The sequence below is a fragment of the Chrysochloris asiatica genome, unplaced genomic scaffold (genome assembly GCF_000296735.1).
Source record: "Chrysochloris asiatica unplaced genomic scaffold, ChrAsi1.0 scaffold00174, whole genome shotgun sequence".
Taxonomy (NCBI): Eukaryota; Metazoa; Chordata; class Mammalia; order Afrosoricida; family Chrysochloridae; genus Chrysochloris; species Chrysochloris asiatica.
This window is the reverse complement of record NW_006408692.1, coordinates 3655515-3673719: the sequence shown is the minus strand read 5'-3', so window position 1 is coordinate 3673719 and position 18205 is coordinate 3655515. Positions and strand designations below refer to the sequence as shown.

Genomic DNA, 18205 nt, shown 5'->3' with positions numbered 1-18205 from the left:
TCTAGGTTCCCTCTTGAAAGCTTGTAAGCCAGTCACTTCTTGCCTTTGTAGCCCCCGGGCCCCCATTTTGGGTAGCCAATGTCCAAGTTGCCCATCCCTGTCTACTCTGTGTGTGGAGGGGGTGGGAATGATTCTCGCTGTAAAGACTTGTTCCCTCTTTTGAGCTACTGTTGAAGCAATACTTTTGACATGCCCTCACTTATTTTCAAATCTTTTGTAATTTCCATGAACAATTCCTTTAAACCCATGGAATTGTCAAGTATACATGTTTAATTTCACTAAACATATTATTCTGATCATTTTTCTAAAGATTTCATTTTAATCCACAACAGAGTAGAAGGCGGGAAAGATAAGGTAACATGAAATTGTCATATTTTTATCTTTTTAACATTAAAAAATAACAAGACAATTTTTGCTTTAATGATACATTGTCTGAATTCTATTATTTGTCATTAATAGCAACTTAAAAATTGTTTTCTAGTTTTCAAACACGATTTTCATAATTCACCACCTTTATCTGCTAAGTCAAATCTGTAATAGTCATGTGCTTCAAACTATAGGACATTCATGCATGTGACTCAGGAGCTGGATGCATGCCAAGTCAGCACATAATGCACCGGCACCAGAATGACTACGAGTCTCAGATCCACAACAGCTGTTAGGTCAGTGATGTCCCCAAAGAGTCTCTGAAATGCATCTGGATGAGCACCAGACTGAAGAACTCATTGTCCAGTTTTCTGCTAAACATGAACATTCCATTGGGTACAAAATAGTGCTTCTAAGCACCTTTTTCAACGAAAAGGAATAATTCGTTTTCTAAGTATGGTAGTATTGACAATAAAAAAACAAAAAGTTCCTTCTTCAAATTTGCATGCCTGTCTATGAGACTCCTGGTGTGGTGCTGTAAGATCAGCACTGGACTTTTACTACAAAGTCAGCAGTTCAAATCAACTGCTCCTAAGAAACCCTATACAGGGTCACTATGAGTCCAAACCAACGGCACTTAACAACAACTTACACTATGAATTGGAACCAACTCAGCCGCACTTAACAACTATAACCTTTAGTATAGGTTGCATCTCAATGTAAAGAAAACAAAAATCCTCACCACTGGACCAATAAACACCATTCTTATCAATGGAGAAAAGATTGAAGTTGTCAAGGACTTCATTCTTCTTGGATCAACTGTCAACACTCATGGAAGTAGCAGTCAAGAAATTAAAATGATGCATTGCATTGGATAAATCTGCTGCACAGGATTTTGACATGCCCTCACTTATTTTCAAAAACTCTTTAAAGTGCTGAAGAGCAAAGATGTCAGCTTGAGGACTAAGGTGAACCTCACCTAAACCTTGGTATTTCCAATAACCTCATATGAATATGAAAGTTGGACAGTGAATAAGGGAGATGGTAGAATTGATGCTTTTGAGTTATGGTGTTGGAGAAGAATATTGAAAGTGCCATGGCCTGCCAAAAGAACCAACAGATCTGTGTTGGAAGAAGTGCAGCCAGAGTGCTCCTTGGAGGCCAGGATGGCCAAGGTTCATCTCTCATACTTTGGACATATTGTCAGGAGGGACCAGTCACTGGAAAAGGATATCATGTTTGGTAAAGTGTAGAGTCAAATGAAAAGAGGAAACCCCCAGCGAGATGGATTGGCACAGTATCAGAAGTGAGGTTGGCCCAGGATCGGGCAATGTTTTGTTCTGTTGTGCATAAGCTTGCTATAAGTCTGTACTGACTCAATGGCAACAAAAACAACAACAACAACTTCAAGGTTCTATTTTGTCTCTCATGGACTTGTTTTAATTTTCTTCAGCTTCAGCTGAAACTTGAATGTGAACAATTGATGATATGAATTAGCGCCTGGCCTTGTTTTGGTTCATGATATTGAGCTTCTCCTCATTTCTTCCTGCAGATATAATCTATGTGATTCCTGTGAATTCCATCTGGTAAAATTCATGTGTATAATCACCTTTTATGTTGTTGAAAAAAGATATTTGTAATGAATAAATCATTGGTCTTGCAAAATTATGTCATGTAATCTCCAGCATTATTTCTACCACTAAGGTCATATTTTCCAACATTGATCCTTCCTTCCTCTTTGTTTCCAACTTTTTCATTCCAATCACCAATAATTAGCAATGCATCGTGATTGCATGTTTGATCAATTTCCAATAGAAGAAGGTGGTAGAATTCTTCAGTTTCATCATAATTGGTTATGGTTGTTGGTTTGTATATTTGAATAATACTGGCATTAACTGGTCTTCCTTGTAGGTGTATAGATATATTATCCTATGACAGACAGCATTGTACTTCAAACTAGATCTTGAAATACTCCTTTTGAGGATGAATGCAATGTCATTCCTTTCAAGTTTATTTTTCCTGGTGTAGTAAATGATATGATTGTCAGCTTCAAAATGGCTAATACCGGTCTAGTTCAACTCACTCATGCCCAGACTGTTGGTCTTTATGAGTTCTATTTCATTATTGATGACTTCCAATTTTTCGAGATTCATACATTCCATGTTCTGATTTTTAATGGACGTTAACAGATACCTCCTCTCATTTTGAGTTGTGCCCATCAGCCAATGAAGGTCCTAAAAGATTTGTTTGCTCCATCCATGTCATTAAGATCAACACTACTTTGCCAGGACAGCTCTTCCCCAGTCATATTTTGAATACCTTCCAACATGAAATTCACAGGAATCTTCCAGCACTATATCTGACAATGTTCCACTACTATTCATAAGGTTTTTAGTTGCAAACCATTCAGGAATGTTCTGCCTCTCCTTCCTCCTAGTCTTTCTTAATCTGGAAACTCTACTGAAGCTTGTCCACCATGGGTGACTCTGCTGGTATTTACAATACTGGTGGCAAAGCTTCCAGCACCCAGGAACACACAAACAAACTACCACAGGATGACAAACTGACAGTGATGTGTATGTGTGTGTGTGTGTGTGTGTGTGTGTGTGTGTGTGTATGAATATATACATATATTCTCTCTGTATAAGCATATAGCTTTGAAAATTAACGTTTATCAAATTAAATTCAGGTCCTAATTATATTAAATTCAGGAGTCCTGGTGTGGCACTATGGGTTAATGTGCTGGAACTCAAGGTTGGTTTGAACCACAAGGTCAGTGGCTCAAGCTCACCAGTCGTTCTTTGGAAACTCTATACAGGGTCACTATGGGTCAGATACCAACTCAATGACACTTAACAACAACAATTATATATCAGTCAAGGTCCTCCATGATACCTTTTTCAAGACTCAATTCATATCCCAGATAATTAAAGCCATTCACTCTTCCGTGAATACGCCCTGCCCTTTCTCACTTACATTCCTTTGCTTGCTCTTTTACCTCTACCTTACTTTCAGATTTCTACCTGTCAGAATCTCAAATGAGTAAATAAATGTAAAAACTCACAAGCATGTCTGGCTCATAGCAAGTGCCTTCAGTAAATATTAGCTACCATTATTATGACCATTCAGTACCTATGAAATGGATTGCATGAGGATAGAAGGGGAGGGAAGAAAGAAAGGGGGAGATTGTATCCAATTTTACAATCAGTAAAAATGAAAATCCTATGCATTTTGGATTCTGGGTGTGTAAAGATACATAAGATATAACCATTATCATCAAATAAGATATAACTAATATGAAACAGACACATAAGTGAGCATGAGAATACTATGTACAGACGGTACAAAGGCATTTTGTAAGTCTTCCACATGCCTGGCAAGCTGTTGCATATAATAGTTATAACAGAGTTTGAAATGTTGATGCAAAATAACATTATTTTTCAGTCCATTTCAAATTCTTCAAATGTGAGACCTTTTCCGATCATCCTAAACATATATGGTCTCTCTAAGTTATATTTTACCTCTCTGAGAATACATTGCTTTTCATATACTTGTTTTATTCACCTGAAGGCCAGAACTGTATAAACTGTATATCCTCAGAAGCAGAAACACCATACTTCACACGTAAATAAATTCTCAATAAATACTTAACCAAGTGGAATAGCATTACCTTCAGTGAACTGATCAACCATTTTATTTTATCTGACTTGTGCAGTGGGGAACAATCATTGTAAAAAGACCACTGTATTTTCTGTAGGTTACCCATTCAGTTTTTCCTCTCCATTAGCATGGAATACTAAGAGTAGACAGTATTTTTGTGGTAATGTCCATTACAAACATTAAAACATGGCATTGTTTCTACCTTTCTATATTCTTCTTAGGTCAGTATTTTATTGGACAATCAATAATTCAAAAGAAAAATACCCTACTTCTTTTGACTGACTTTGTATGGTTTCTTACTATTTGTGGATGATGTTATATTAATCAATCAAGCTTGAAAGAGTTATGTCACCTGTCTTTACTTGCTGATTTCTTTACTTTCTTTCTAAGGACCTAACCACTTCTCATTTACTTTCTGTAGGTAAATGTGAATGTAAGGAGCAGGTGTTAGGAAACTCCAAGGTTTTCTGTGGAATGAAATATTCATATGGTGAGTTGGCAATTCTGCATGCTTCTGAGAACCTAGCTAAATAAAACGGTATCCTCATCTTGGCCTATGAGATTTTCCTCATGCAAACAGTGTTGAGTGTCTTGGTAAGGATAGGATGGTGGTAGAGCAAAAGCAGTAGTATTGTACTATAAGGAAAAAAGTTAAACATGAGAAGAAGAAAAAAGCATGACATATAATTTTTTCTTGGTTGCTTTATACCTTATGAATCAAAAAGGGTAGTTTCTAGCCAGGCTTTCTGTTCCCGTGAAGATTTACAGCCTCAGAAACCCTATACAGGGTTTCTAGGAGTCGGAACTGATTCCAGTCACATCACCACCACACTAGCCACTTAAGTAGGCCCTGTGCTAGTTTATCCTACAGCAGTACTAAACAGAAGGAGCCCAGTGGTGCAATGCTTAAGCTGTCAGTTGCTAATCAAAGGTTGGCATTTGGAACCATCCAGCAGCTCTACTGGAATCAGAGCTGGCAATCCATTTTCATAAAGATTACAAGCAATTACAAAAAGATATGAAGCAGTTTTACTTCATATCTTTAAGTTTAAGGCAGTATTTCACCGTGATTATGAACACATGCTTTGGATTCAGACTTACATGGCTTTGATTTCTGGATGTTGGGTTTAACTTAACCTCTCCAAATCGGTTTCTTTTGTAAAACAGGGATGATGCCACCTTCCTCGTGAAATGAGATTTCTGAAAAGCTAGACATAATAGATGTTCAGTAACATGTTACCTAGACATAACAGATGTTCAGTAAATGATAGGGAGGAGGAAGCAGACATACTTTTTTTTTTGAGAGGCACTGAGACTAGCTCTCTGCCTGTGTCTCTTCTCTAACTTCCCTATATGTGCTAGACTCCTCTACCTTTTACATAGTAGGAAACACATCACATAGAAACAGGAAAATGTCTCAAGGCTGTAGTCTTCAAATTCTAAATGGTTTTATGTTAGCTGTTAAGTACATTAAAGATGTCTTAACAACATATTCTTGACTGGTATCTGAGCCTTTTTATTGTACCATAATTTATATGGCCTGAAATACACACGACAATGAAGAAATAAACTACAATTTCTGAAACCGAGTGTTCAGGTTCCTGATAACATTGTATTTAATCTTGTAAAAGATAAAAACAATTAAATGCTAAAAACCTCATAAATCTTATCTAAAATTGCAGATAAGATTCCCGCCCATCACCTCTCATTGGCTAAATAATCAAAGAAAATTCCTGAAATGTACATTGCCTCATAAAGGAAAGGCAGTTTAGAGGTAATGGCATTTGCTGTCAAAAGCAAAAAAAAAATGGCAATTTAGTTGAAAATCAGTTTGATAAGTGAAAATATCCACCAAAGCTCATTACCATATAGATTTAGTAGTTCTCTATCTGAATCTACAAGCAACCACATTGGCATCTTTTAATACCCACCCAAACCTACAGCTGTCGAGTCAATGCCAGCTACAGTAACTCTATGTAGGGGTTTTGAGACTGGACATTTTTACTGCAGCATACAGTTTCATCTTTCTCCTGACGAGTGGCTGGTGGCTTTGAACTATAGGCCTTGTGGTTAGCAGGCCAATGCCTAACCCACAGTGCCATCTGGGCTCCTTTATTAGTATCCACTTAAGAGAACTTGAATGTTCCTAAGGATGTAATAAAATATCTTGGTCTTGTCAAATGCAAAGCTACAGACTTTGGGGGTGGGGGGGATTTTGTTCTCTGCCTTACTGGAAAGAACATTTGATTTACTTATTTATTCCTCTGTTGTTGTTAAATACCATCTTGTTGTTGTTGTTAAGTGCCGCCGAGTCGGTTCCGACCCATAGCGACCCTGTACAGGGTTTCCGAGGCTGTAAATCTTTACAGGAGCAGAATGCCTCATCTTTCTCCCGTGGAGCGGCTGGTAGTTTCAAACTGCTGGCCTTAAGGTTCACAGCCCGATTCGTAACCACTACGCTACCAGAGTTCCTTCTAAGAAGTTCCAATTCATAGCCCACTGTAGAGTTTCTGAGGAGCAGCTAATAAGTTTGAACTGCTGTCCTTGCAGTTAGCAGTCCAGGGCTTATTGTACAGTGCCATACCTAGGCAAATATTTATTGCACTACAATACTGAATAGATAAGATCTTTGTTTTCTTTGAATTTATTCTTATAGAATAATAATGTTGTGAGCCACCAAGTCTTTTCTGACTCATTCTAACACTATAAAAACAGAGTAGAACTGCCTTATACAGTTTCCAGGATTGCAATCTTTACAGAGGACTTCTGGTGTGGTGTTGTAGGATCAGCACTGGCTGTGAACCACAAGGTTGCTAGTTCAAACCCACCAGCTGCTCCTTGGAAACCTTATACAGGGTGGCTATGAGTTGGAACCAACTCGACAGCAGTTAACGACAACAACAATCTTTACAGAAGGTGCCTTGATGGCATGTGGTTAAGCACTTGACTGCTAAATGAAAGGTCAGCAGTTCAAACTCACCAAGTGCTACTCTAAGGGAAAACAATGTGACAGTATGCTCCCATAGAGATTTACAGCCTTGGAGCCCCATGAGTCAGTTCTACTCTGACCTGTCAGGTCACCACTGTAAGTTAGAATAGACTTGATGGGCTTTTTAGTACTAATCTTTACAGAAGCAGACTGCCACATCTTTCAATGGCTTCAAATCACAGACCTTTGGGTTGACAACTGAGCACTTGACTATTATACCAATAGGGCTCCTAAGAAAAAATAATAATGATAATAAAAAATTTAAAACTCACTATCATCAAGTCAATTCTGACTCGTTGTTGTTGTTGTTGTTAAGTGCTATCGAGTTGGGATCCAACTCATAGCGACCCTGTACAGGGTTTCCAAGTAGCAGCTGGTGAATTAGAACTGCCGGCCTTAATGGACCACACCAACGTTGCAGTTTACTGCATTAACCAGCAATGCCACATTAGAAGTCCAATTCTGACTCATAACAACCTATAAATCTTTGTGGGAGCAGAAAGTCTCCTCTTATGGTTCGCAGTGCAGTGTTCATCCCTCAGAGCCACCGTGTGCCTTACCTTTGGGTTAGGCAAGCACAAGCTGTGCAACCCAGAAACTTCAGTCATTCTCCCTCACTCCAGTCAGTTTACATTTGACAAAAGATTAAGTCATCAATGGTATTTAACCTCATTAGAATATGTAAAATAATTCTTTTATGAACACATATAAAATATATTCAGTTTGTTTTCTGTCATCATAGTATTATAGTCAGACATAAGAGAATATTATAGAATAAAATAAGGAGCTCTGGTAGCGTAGAGGTTACGAGTCGGGCTGCCAGCCTCAAGATCAGTATTTTGAAACTACCAGCGGTTCCCCGGGAGAAAGATGAGGCATTCTGCTCCTATAAAGATTTACAGCCTCGGAAACCCTGTGCAGGGTCACTATGAGTCGGAATCAACTCCATGGTACTTAACAACAACAACAACATAGAATAAAATAAATATAATCAGGAAACCAGTTCTGTTTCCTATGTATCTTTTATCCAGATTTGATAACTGAATGTGTTTAAGATTATAGTCACAGTAGGCAAATGACTGGTATTCTCTTAGTATTGTGATGTGGGAAAGAGCAGAAGCTGAAAATATCTAACAAGGAAAAGTAAAGTTAATACAGATAAATGAGATGAAGGCAGCAAAAGTGGATGAGCCTAGTGATTTTTTAAAACAAATTCTCTACTGTCTCATCATTAATTCACCTTTCTATTACATTCTGAAATGCATAGTTAAATTATTGTTCATGTTATCAAAGTGTAATATGAAATTCTATGCATATTGACTTTTGGAATTGTGTTGTTGCAGTTCTAAAAATAAAGATTTTATCTGCTCACGATAAAGGCTCCCATGCTGAAGTCAATGTAAATATAAAAAAAGTCTTAAAATCTACCAAACTGAAGATTGTACGAGGAAAGCGAATATTATATCCAGAATCATGGACAAACAGAGGCTGTACTTGCCCAGTCCTCAATCCTGGTGAGTACTGAACTTTTCTATTCCAATACCTGCCTAGCCTCTGCTGATTGACTTCCTGTCTTGCATTCTCTGAACCACAACCTGAATAAACTCAGCAAAAACATCTCTCACCTTTACCATTTGAATTCTGGGAGAAATCCAAATGAAACTATTTGAACTGGCATAAAAAAATTATTTCCCTTCCATGCACTCTATAAAAGTAAAATAATTTAAAATCTAGCAATTTAATATTCTGTCCTAAAAGTGAAGTCTCATATTGGTGCCACATGCCAGTAGCATAGAGAGGACTGTCATGAATTTATCTGACACTAATACTCTATGTCAAAGTTAATTCTTATTTCAGTTCCCTGGGTGGAGCCTGTTCCCAAAGCAAGTTCAAATACAAAATTCCATCTGTGCAAATAATAGTGAATTCATTTTTACTATTGCATGAGAAGCAACTGTTTCTCCTGGGTAGAAAACAACTCTCAAGTTCTCATCATCTTGTTTCTCATTAAATGATCATTCTGGTTTCAAAGCAGAAACCAACAACAGCAACCAAAAAAACAAACTACAATTTTAAAGACAGTCAGGAAGGAGATCTGATTTGCAGCTTGCAGTGTGACTGTAGAGGTAAAGAGACCGCTACATTCTACAAGCACGTTCTTCAGACTGCGTCATCACTAACTTTTCGGCCTCACCTCCTTAAATTTGAGGATAAGATTTAGGTTTTTGATGATAGTTCTACCAGTTCCTACAATCAGTATCTAGATTCAAGCAATAACATAGTACCCAGGTAGTGAGTTCTTGTAAAACAAATAATTCCCCCAAAATTCTCTGTATTTCCATTTATGTAGTTGTCATCACTGCCTTAATGGCATTGAGGAAACAGGCACATAATTTATGTGTTGGTTCTAATTCCTTCCAAATAATAAGGGAAGAATAATTATGTTAATAAATCTTTTGTGTTCTTTGATGAATAAATGTGAAAGAAACAGGTTAGTAGTTAAAGAAAGAAGAAACTTTCAATAAAATATACTCACAATCTGTAACAGTGATATTAAAACTCTTGATTTTTTTTTTTCTGGCTTTTGATCATTCTCTTGCACCTCTTCAAAGTATTATATTTAAATTTTACTAACTCAAAGGATACTTCAAGTCATAATGTATCTTTTTAAATACAGTTCCAGAGAACAAATTAAAGTAAGCAGAATCTTGGATTTTGAATACAGCAAACAAAGAATCATCAATTTAAGTTCTATTTCTTAATGAGCTGTCAAGACTCTTCCTATATTCATTTAACTACATTAGCAAAAGTATTTTTATCTCTTTTTTTCTTTTTTAAGTCTGCCTAGTTTTTGAGTAAGACATTAAAAACAAAGCTTTGCCATCTGAGCCACCCTCCAGGAAGTGAACTATACTTCCTAATCAGGTTTCTGCCAAATGGCGTCAAAGAATCAACTGAGTTCATCACAATTGAAAACACAAGCACAATTAGTCAAAGAATTCTTGAAAACATGTTTACTCACTTTGAAGAAAAGACTAAAACCTGCCAAAACAGAACCAGACTTTCTTTCATTTTACTTTGTTTTTTCCATTTTTACAAGTTTAGTTGCAAAGTCCAAAGAAAGCTGATAGGAAAATTCTGAAACCTTACACACCAACTTGCTTCCTTTACTACTTTTGAAAAGGAGCGATTCAGTGGTGCATCCCTACAAATTCAGTCATTCCTACATTCCTACACACATTCATACATACATCTATGAAGCAGATATTTTAGAATGCCAAGAATAGCACTGTTATTGTTATTGTCGTTGTTGTTAAGTGCTGTTGAGTCCGTTCCGACCCATAGCAACCCTGTATAAGGTTTCTGAGGAGCAGCTGGTAAGCTTGAACTGCCGATCTTGCAGTTCAAACCGAGAACTTGCAGTCCAGTGCATTAACCCACAGCCATCAAATGTAAGTACTAATAAGAGAAGCAACAGAAAACATTGGTTTACATGCTAATTTTTAGTATGATGCTGTTCTGTTATTGTTATTTATAGATATTCAGCATCAATTTCACTAATTTAATTTGTATTCACACTCTAAATTAATGGCAAATTCCATTTGCACTTGTTTTACATACAGTTTCAAAGCACACTCATTTAAAATAACCAAACATAACACTAAATTTACTGTTTATATTAAGTTTAAGTATTATATTACTTAAATGAGGACTTTTTTATCTTAGAGATGACATAAACGATATTAAACCCATTCTATATTTAATTAGTCTGTTAAATATTTTAACCATTTTTTATGCAGAAGTTAAGGCTACCCTTTAAAGAATGTACATACCTCATAATTCTTACACTTGTCTTTTTGGTGTTTGAAACTTCTCTATACTATTATTTTCCTTTTCTTTTTTCTCTTTTTATGACAATACTGTGGTAGCTAATTTTTAAATTAGGGCTGTTTTCTTTTAATACAGAAAAAGTACATGTATATTATAGAAACTTAGGGGATATTTAAACTTCCCATTTGTATCTCCCAAAACCATCTCTGTTAGCACTTAATGCAAATCTCTAGATCTCTTTTTCTGTGTGTGTATATTCTACTTTTAACCAAATAAAATCATAGTATATAATCCATTCTGCAACCAGCTTTATGCAGTTAATGATCTTTACCTTCAATTTAATGCTCAAGTATTATATTGAAATGTGCAAAGACCTGGAGTTAGAAAGCCAAAAGAACACACTGAGCATTTCTCAAGCTGAAAGAACTGAAAACAATCAAGCCTTGATTTCCATTACTGAACGATCCTATGTGTAAAATCTGGTAGCTCAGTGGATTACAAGGTTAGCAGTTCAAATCTACCAGTCACTCCCTGGGAGAAAGATAATGCTTTCTGCCCCTGTAAAGATCTACAGCCTCAGAAACCTTTTACAGGTCACTATGAGTTGGGACCAGCTTGGTGACACCACCATCACCTTGGGCAAAGATGATGGAAGGATTACAGAGTGACTAAACAAAAATAATTGGTTAATGTTCAACTATTTTAAGAGGTAGCATATGATCAAGAGGCAGTTCTACCAGAACATGGGAACACTGAATGGTTTTAAATTAAGAAAGGTGTGCAACAGGATTGTATTTTTTCACCATACTTATTCAATCTGTATGCTAAGCAAATAATCTGAGAAACCGGGTTATATGCAGGAAAATGTGGCATCAGGATTGGAGGAAGACTCATTAACAAGCTGTGATATGAAACTATCATATGAAATTAACAACTTGCTAAAAGTGAAGAGGAGAAAAGATTGAAGTTGTCAAGGATTTCATTCTTCTTGGATCAACCATCAACACTCACGAAGGCAGCAGTCAGGAAATCAAATTACATATTGCATTACACAAATCTGCTGCACAATACATTTTTAAAGTGTTGAAGAACAAAGATGTCAGCTTGAGGACTGAGGTGCACCCAACCCAAGCCATGGTATTTTTCAATAGCCTCATTTGCATGCAAAAGCTAGAGAGTGAATAAGGAAGACCGTAGAAGAATTGATGCTTTTGAGTTATGGTGTTGGAGGAGAATATTGAAAGTGCCATGGGCTGCCAAAAGAACCAACAGATCTGTGTTGGAAGAAGTGCAGCCAGAGTACTCCTTGGAAGCCAAGATGGCCAAACTTAGTCTCTCATACTTCGGACATATTGTCAGAGGGACCAGTTGCTGGAGAAGGATATCATGTTTGGTAAGGTGGAGGGTCAGAGAAAAAGACGAAGACCCCCAGCAATTTTGGATTGGCAAAATGGCAGCATCAATGGGCTCAAGCGTGGCAACAATTGTGAGGTTGGCCCAGGACCGGACAGTGTTTCGTTCTGTTGTGCAAAGGTTTGCTATGAGTCAGTACCAGTTTGATGGCACCTAACAGCAACATGATCAAGAACCAAGGTATTGAGAGAAGAAGTCCAAGCAGCACTGAAGGCATTGGTGAAAAACAAGATTCCAGGAATTGGCAGTATACAAATTTAAATCCTCCAACAAACTGATACAGCACTGGAAGCACTTACTCATCTATGCCAGAAATCAATTAGATTGAAAGCACACATTTGTGTGCTCTTTTCAAAGAGAGGTAACCCAAATGAATGCAGAAATCATCAAATAGTATCATTAATATCACATGCAAGTAAGATTTTGCTGAGGATCATTCAAAAATGGTTGCAACAGTGTATCAACAGGGAACCTCCAGAATTCAAGTCGAATTTTGTAAAGGACGTGGAACTAAGGATATCATTGCTGACATCAGCTGGAACTAAGGATATCATTGCTGACATCAGCTGGATCTTAGCTGAAAGCAGAGAATACTAGAAAGATGTTTACTTGTGCCTTAATGACTATGCAAAGGTTTTCGATTGTGTGGGTCATGACAAACTATACATAACATTGCAAAGAATGAGTATTCCAAAACACTTAGTTGTGCTCGAAGGAACCAGTTGCCAGAACAGAACAAATAGATACTAATGGTTTTAAATCAGGAAAGGTATTCGCTAGGGTTGTATCCTTTTACCACACTTATTTAATCTATATGCTCAACAAATAATCTGAGAGACTGCATTATTTTTTTTAAATAATGTGGCATCATTAACAGCCTGTGATATGCAAATGATAACCTTACTTGCTGGAGGAAAAGAGGACTTTACATATTTACTGATGAAGATCAAAAACTACCGTAGTATGCATTGCACCTCCATGTAAAGAAAATAAAAATCCTCACAACTGGATCAGTAAATAAGATCATGATAAGTGGAGAAAAGAAAGAAAGACGAAGTCTCGCCATCTTGTCTTTTAAGGAGCACTCTGGTCGTACTTCTTCCAAAACAGATTTGGTTGTTCTTTGCAGTTCAGTGTTCCTCACCAGCACCATAATTCAAATGCATCATTTTATCTATGATTGTACTTCCTCATTTCGGCTTTCATATGCATATGATTTGGGTGATTGAAAATAGCATGGCTTGAGTCCAGCTGACCTTAGTTATCAAACTAACATCTTTGCCATTTAACACTTTAAAAAGGTGTTCTGCATCAGACTTGTCTAATGCAATATGTCATTTGATTTCATGACTGCTGCTTCCATGAGTGTTGATTGTGGATCCAATCAAAATGAAGTATTTGACAACTTCAATCCTTTTCTATTTATTATGATGTTATTTATTGGTTCATAAATACTAAATTAATTTGTGTCCCCCTCATTTCCAGTTTTTAACAACTGCCTCAAAGAACCACAAATTGTCTCCACCTTTCGTTTTTTGTTGTTTTTGGTGTCATTTTGGAATTATGACTCAATTTTTATTAAGTTGGTGTGTTTCAATACACACAGTTACTATGTTTCTTGTTGTTCAACTTTTCACAACTTTGAAGAGGTATAACCCCTTCTTGCAAGCTCCTTTCAAAATAACCCCCACTAATATTTGAAAGTGTCCTTTCTTTTAAGTATAATAAGTTGTCCAATGCTCATCTTATATCTTCTAATCAAGGAGCCCTGGTTTAGTGTGTGTGTGTGTGTGTGTGTGTGCGTGTGTATGTGTTTGTGACTCGGTCTTAGAAACCACAGTGTAGCTGTTACAGGTGTTCATTACTTGTGGGGTGACAGTTTTTCTAGGTCATTCTAGATTTAACAAGAAGATGTATTGTTTTAAACCATGTTATTTTCAATTTAATTTTAACATCTACTGTTTTCACTTAATTTTCTTTTTAAGGTATATATTGTTATCTTACATTATAAATTTTTATAGCTACTTCTTTGCTCTATACTACAATAATAAGATTATTTCAAATGACCAATACTAATATTGTTACAAATAATTACTGAGAGATATTATTATACTTTTTATTAATGGATAGGTAATGAGAATGTCCTTTCACTTTTTTGTGTGTAACCCCAAATTTTCTATTTGTTACCTGAAAAGAGTTTTGAATTGTAAAGTCAACACTAGATCTGGTAATGGAGCCCCTGGTTGGTGCAAATGGATAGGCTCAGAACTACTAGCCAAAAGTTGGACGGTTCAAACCCATTCAGGGGCACCTTGGAAGACAAGCCTGGCGATCTGCTTCCAAAAGGTCACAGCTGTGAAAAAGTAGTTCTACCCTGCATACGTAGGGTTGACATGAGTCAGAATCAACTTGACAACTAAAAACAAGTCTGTGTGTGTGTATGTATTACAAAAACCTGTATTCCAAAAACATATTGACTTCATAGAGAGAACATGTGTTATTGTGTACAATCCATAGTTCTCGTTCAATGTTTTCCCAAATGATTGTTTCACTTGCATTAGCTCCTCCTTCAAATACTACCATACAAAGTGAGACTCCAAAAAATACTGATTTTTAGCAGTATGTTAAGTGCCAATAAAGTCTACTCTCTTTACCATAAAGGTAGTATGTTGTTGTTGTTGTGTGCCATTGAGTCATTTCCAATTCATAGCAACCCTGTAGGGGTTTTTTGGGGGGGGCTTGTTAGTTTGAACCACTGATCTTTTAGTTTACAGTCCAGTGCTTACCCTACAGGACCATACCAAGACTCCAAAGGGTGGTATAGCATAAAACAAAATTTCTGGAAATCATGCAGATCTAAGCTTGGATCAAGGTGATGCCACTTACTTGGAGACATTGAACTCATTTTTCAACCTTGCACGATATGAAACAAGTAGAAAAGTAATACCTACTTCATGAGTTATTGTCAATATTAAAGGAGTAATATATATAAAGCACTTAGTATATTGTTGTTGTTTTTGTTGTTACATGCCATCAAGTCTATTCTAACTCATAAACCTGTACAGGTTTACTGAAGAACAGCTGGTGGGTTTGAAATGCCGACCCTGCGGTTTGCAGTCCAGTGCCACACCAGGACTGTTATTGGATACCTGGAAAGTAAACTACTATGTATTTGATACATAGCAAATGCTTATTAAAGGTTCACTGTTATTACCAATTATTTCATATTCTGACCCTGAATATATAAAATCATGAACCATAAATATATGAGTGCTGAAGTATTACCTCCCCTTTCATTAAATTATGATACTATATGAAACCAAAACTAAACCCACTGTCTATAAATGATTCCAGCTCATTTGTTGTTGTTGTTAGGTGCCATCGAGTCAGTACCAACTCATAGCGACCTTATGCACAGCAGAATGAAACACTGTCCAATCCTGGGCCAACCTCACTATTGTTGCCACGCTTAAGCCCATTGATGCTTCCACTTGGCCAATCCGTGTCGCTAGGGGGTCTTCCTTTTTTTCTCTGACCCTCCACCTTACCAAACATGACATCCTTCTCCAGCGACTTGTCCCTCCTGATAATGTGTCTGAAGTATGAAAGAAGTTTGACCAACTCATAGTGACCCTTAAAAGACTGACTGGAATCCAAGGTTGTAAAGCTTTATGGAAGCAAGCAACTGGTGCGTTTGAACCCCTGACCTTTCAGTCAGCATCCAATGCTTAGCCACTGTGCCACCAGAGTTCAGGGATATAATACTATAAGCCCCTAATTTTGTTCTCTTTTAGGTTTGGAGTACCTTGTAGCAGGCCATGAGGATGTAAGAACAGGCAAACTAGTCGTGAATATGAAAAGTTTTGTCCAGCACTGGAAACCATCCCTTGGAAGAAAAGTCAACGATATTTTAAAAAGAGAGTGCAAGTAACAATACAGGTGTAGAGCACATAATGGCTCTTCTTTCTGTACAAAACACAAACTTAATGGAAGCGGACTATCACATCTTTCCCCCACAGAGCAACCAGCAACCTTTCGACTAGAACACAAGCACTTAACCACTGCACCACCTCTAATGGAAAAGAGACCTCAAATATGAAACTGGAATTGTTTTAAGTGCCAAAATGTATAGAAATGTTCCAATGCATAGGTTTTATCTAACCTGATTTCTCCTGGGCCCATTTTAAATATAATTTTGTTACCAAAAAAAAAAAAGACTAGAAAACCCTATGCTTACACCTGCTGTTTACGGGATTGATTCTGAAATTCATAACTACTAAGAATATTGAAATAGCAGTATATTTAGCAGTAATCTATTAAGGGTAATATATCTAACAAAGACTCCTCCCAGCTTCAGATATTTTACGTACTTTCGATGCTACTTAAATTAATCAATGAGATTTTATAGAGTCCCAACCCTGCTGTCAGAAAAGGTGTTTCTTAAAAAGAGCCTTCTCTTGTTTGTTATGTTGAACTTTGGTCTGTGGGTGTTACATGGAACCTCTCCACTTGTGTATAGTATTTCCTTGTATAAAGCACTTTACTACCTACCACTTGTGTTGTGAACGTTTGGAGATAGTTGTTGACAGAAAGAAAAGGATGTGTAAAAAATATCTACTGAAACAGAAGCACTACCACTATATGTGGACAAACATGACCATATAAAGAAGTTACACTATTTAACTGAACACTTGGAAAAACTATGTGAAGATGGGACCTTAATGAAAATATGTTTGTGTGAAGTCTCAGCTCCAGGCTAGAGGTTAGATTCTAAAAAAAAACTAAACAAGAAGAGACTTTAAAATAAGAAAATGGAATCGTAAGTGTATAAATATGCTTTGATAAAGTGGAAATGCATTTTTAAATTTTTTATAAAGTTCATTTATTTGCAATGCACTTGTAATACACTTCAAAAATTATTGTAGACACAGAAATTGTTTTATTTTTGTGTTTAGTATTTAAATATGAGCATCAAAACAGTTTTCCTATTTGTCTTTATTAACAGTATATGGTCATTATATTTACCCATTTTTTAACAGAATGTATGTGATAGTTCACCAAATTACTGTTTTTCATTGTCTACCTTCTGTGCCCTTGCGTAACCACTGTACATCAGTTTCTTCTGTACTTGAAAATACAAAATATGAACCACAGTGCCATAAGATTAACTTCACAGACAGAACATATTTTTTCCTGAGGTCCTGTGGACTTGCAAAGTATATATATATATATATATTGCATTGTTAATTTGTTTTTATATTTCATATATGTAATAAAGGAATATGATCTCCAGATTTTTGTCTCAATTCCTGATCAGTTCTTTCAATAATGATAAAGATTTACTTCTCAAATCTAATTCCTTAATTAAGAAAATCAAATCAGGACCTCCAATTTCTAACTTATTACTCTGTGCTTTGGGGATAGAGTGGAAGCTATGTCAGATGGGTGTAATTTCTCTGGTCTTTGGACATGAACTTTTTTCATCAGGTACATTGCAGGTTTTGAATCATAACTACCTTTCAATTTAAAAAGCAATACAAGGTCATTATAGAAAATACAAAAAAAAAAGTATAATAGAGAAAACGACACTTAAAATGTCATTTTCTGAGATAACAGTTGTTAGCATTTTAGTGGCTCTACATATACATACCTTTTATAGAATTGGAATTATACATACGGTTATGAAATCTTTTTCACCTGTAACAGGTCTCTCAACGTTTTACCTAATGCACATCCTATCCTAGTGAGAAGTGCCAACGATGCTGTTCGATAAGCAATGGACTGCTAACTATGCTAACTACACGGGTGGCAGTTCAAACCCACCAGCCATTCTGTGAGAGAAAGTAGAGGCTTTCTGTCCTGTAACCATTTATAGCCTTGGAAGCCCTATACAGGGTCACTAAGAGTCTAAATCAACTTGATAGCATTTAACAACAACATCTTACC

At 36.5% G+C, this 18205-nt stretch overlaps 1 protein-coding gene across 2 annotated transcripts in view; it reads left to right on the top strand.

Annotated features, from left to right (window-relative positions):
- NTN4 (netrin 4) overlaps positions 1-16190 on the top strand; it is a 193008-nt gene extending 176818 nt beyond the window's left edge. The window contains exons 8-10 of one of the 2 annotated variants that reach the window (XM_006871798.1): positions 4448-4516; positions 8359-8529; positions 16054-16190. In XM_006871798.1, coding sequence (XP_006871860.1) covers positions 4448-4516; positions 8359-8529; positions 16054-16190 — 377 coding nt within the window. The remainder of the gene's footprint in view (positions 1-4447; positions 4517-8358; positions 8530-16053) is intronic. The other variant, XM_006871799.1, reaches the window with a different exon arrangement.
- The last annotated feature ends 2015 nt before the right edge of the window (positions 16191-18205 follow it).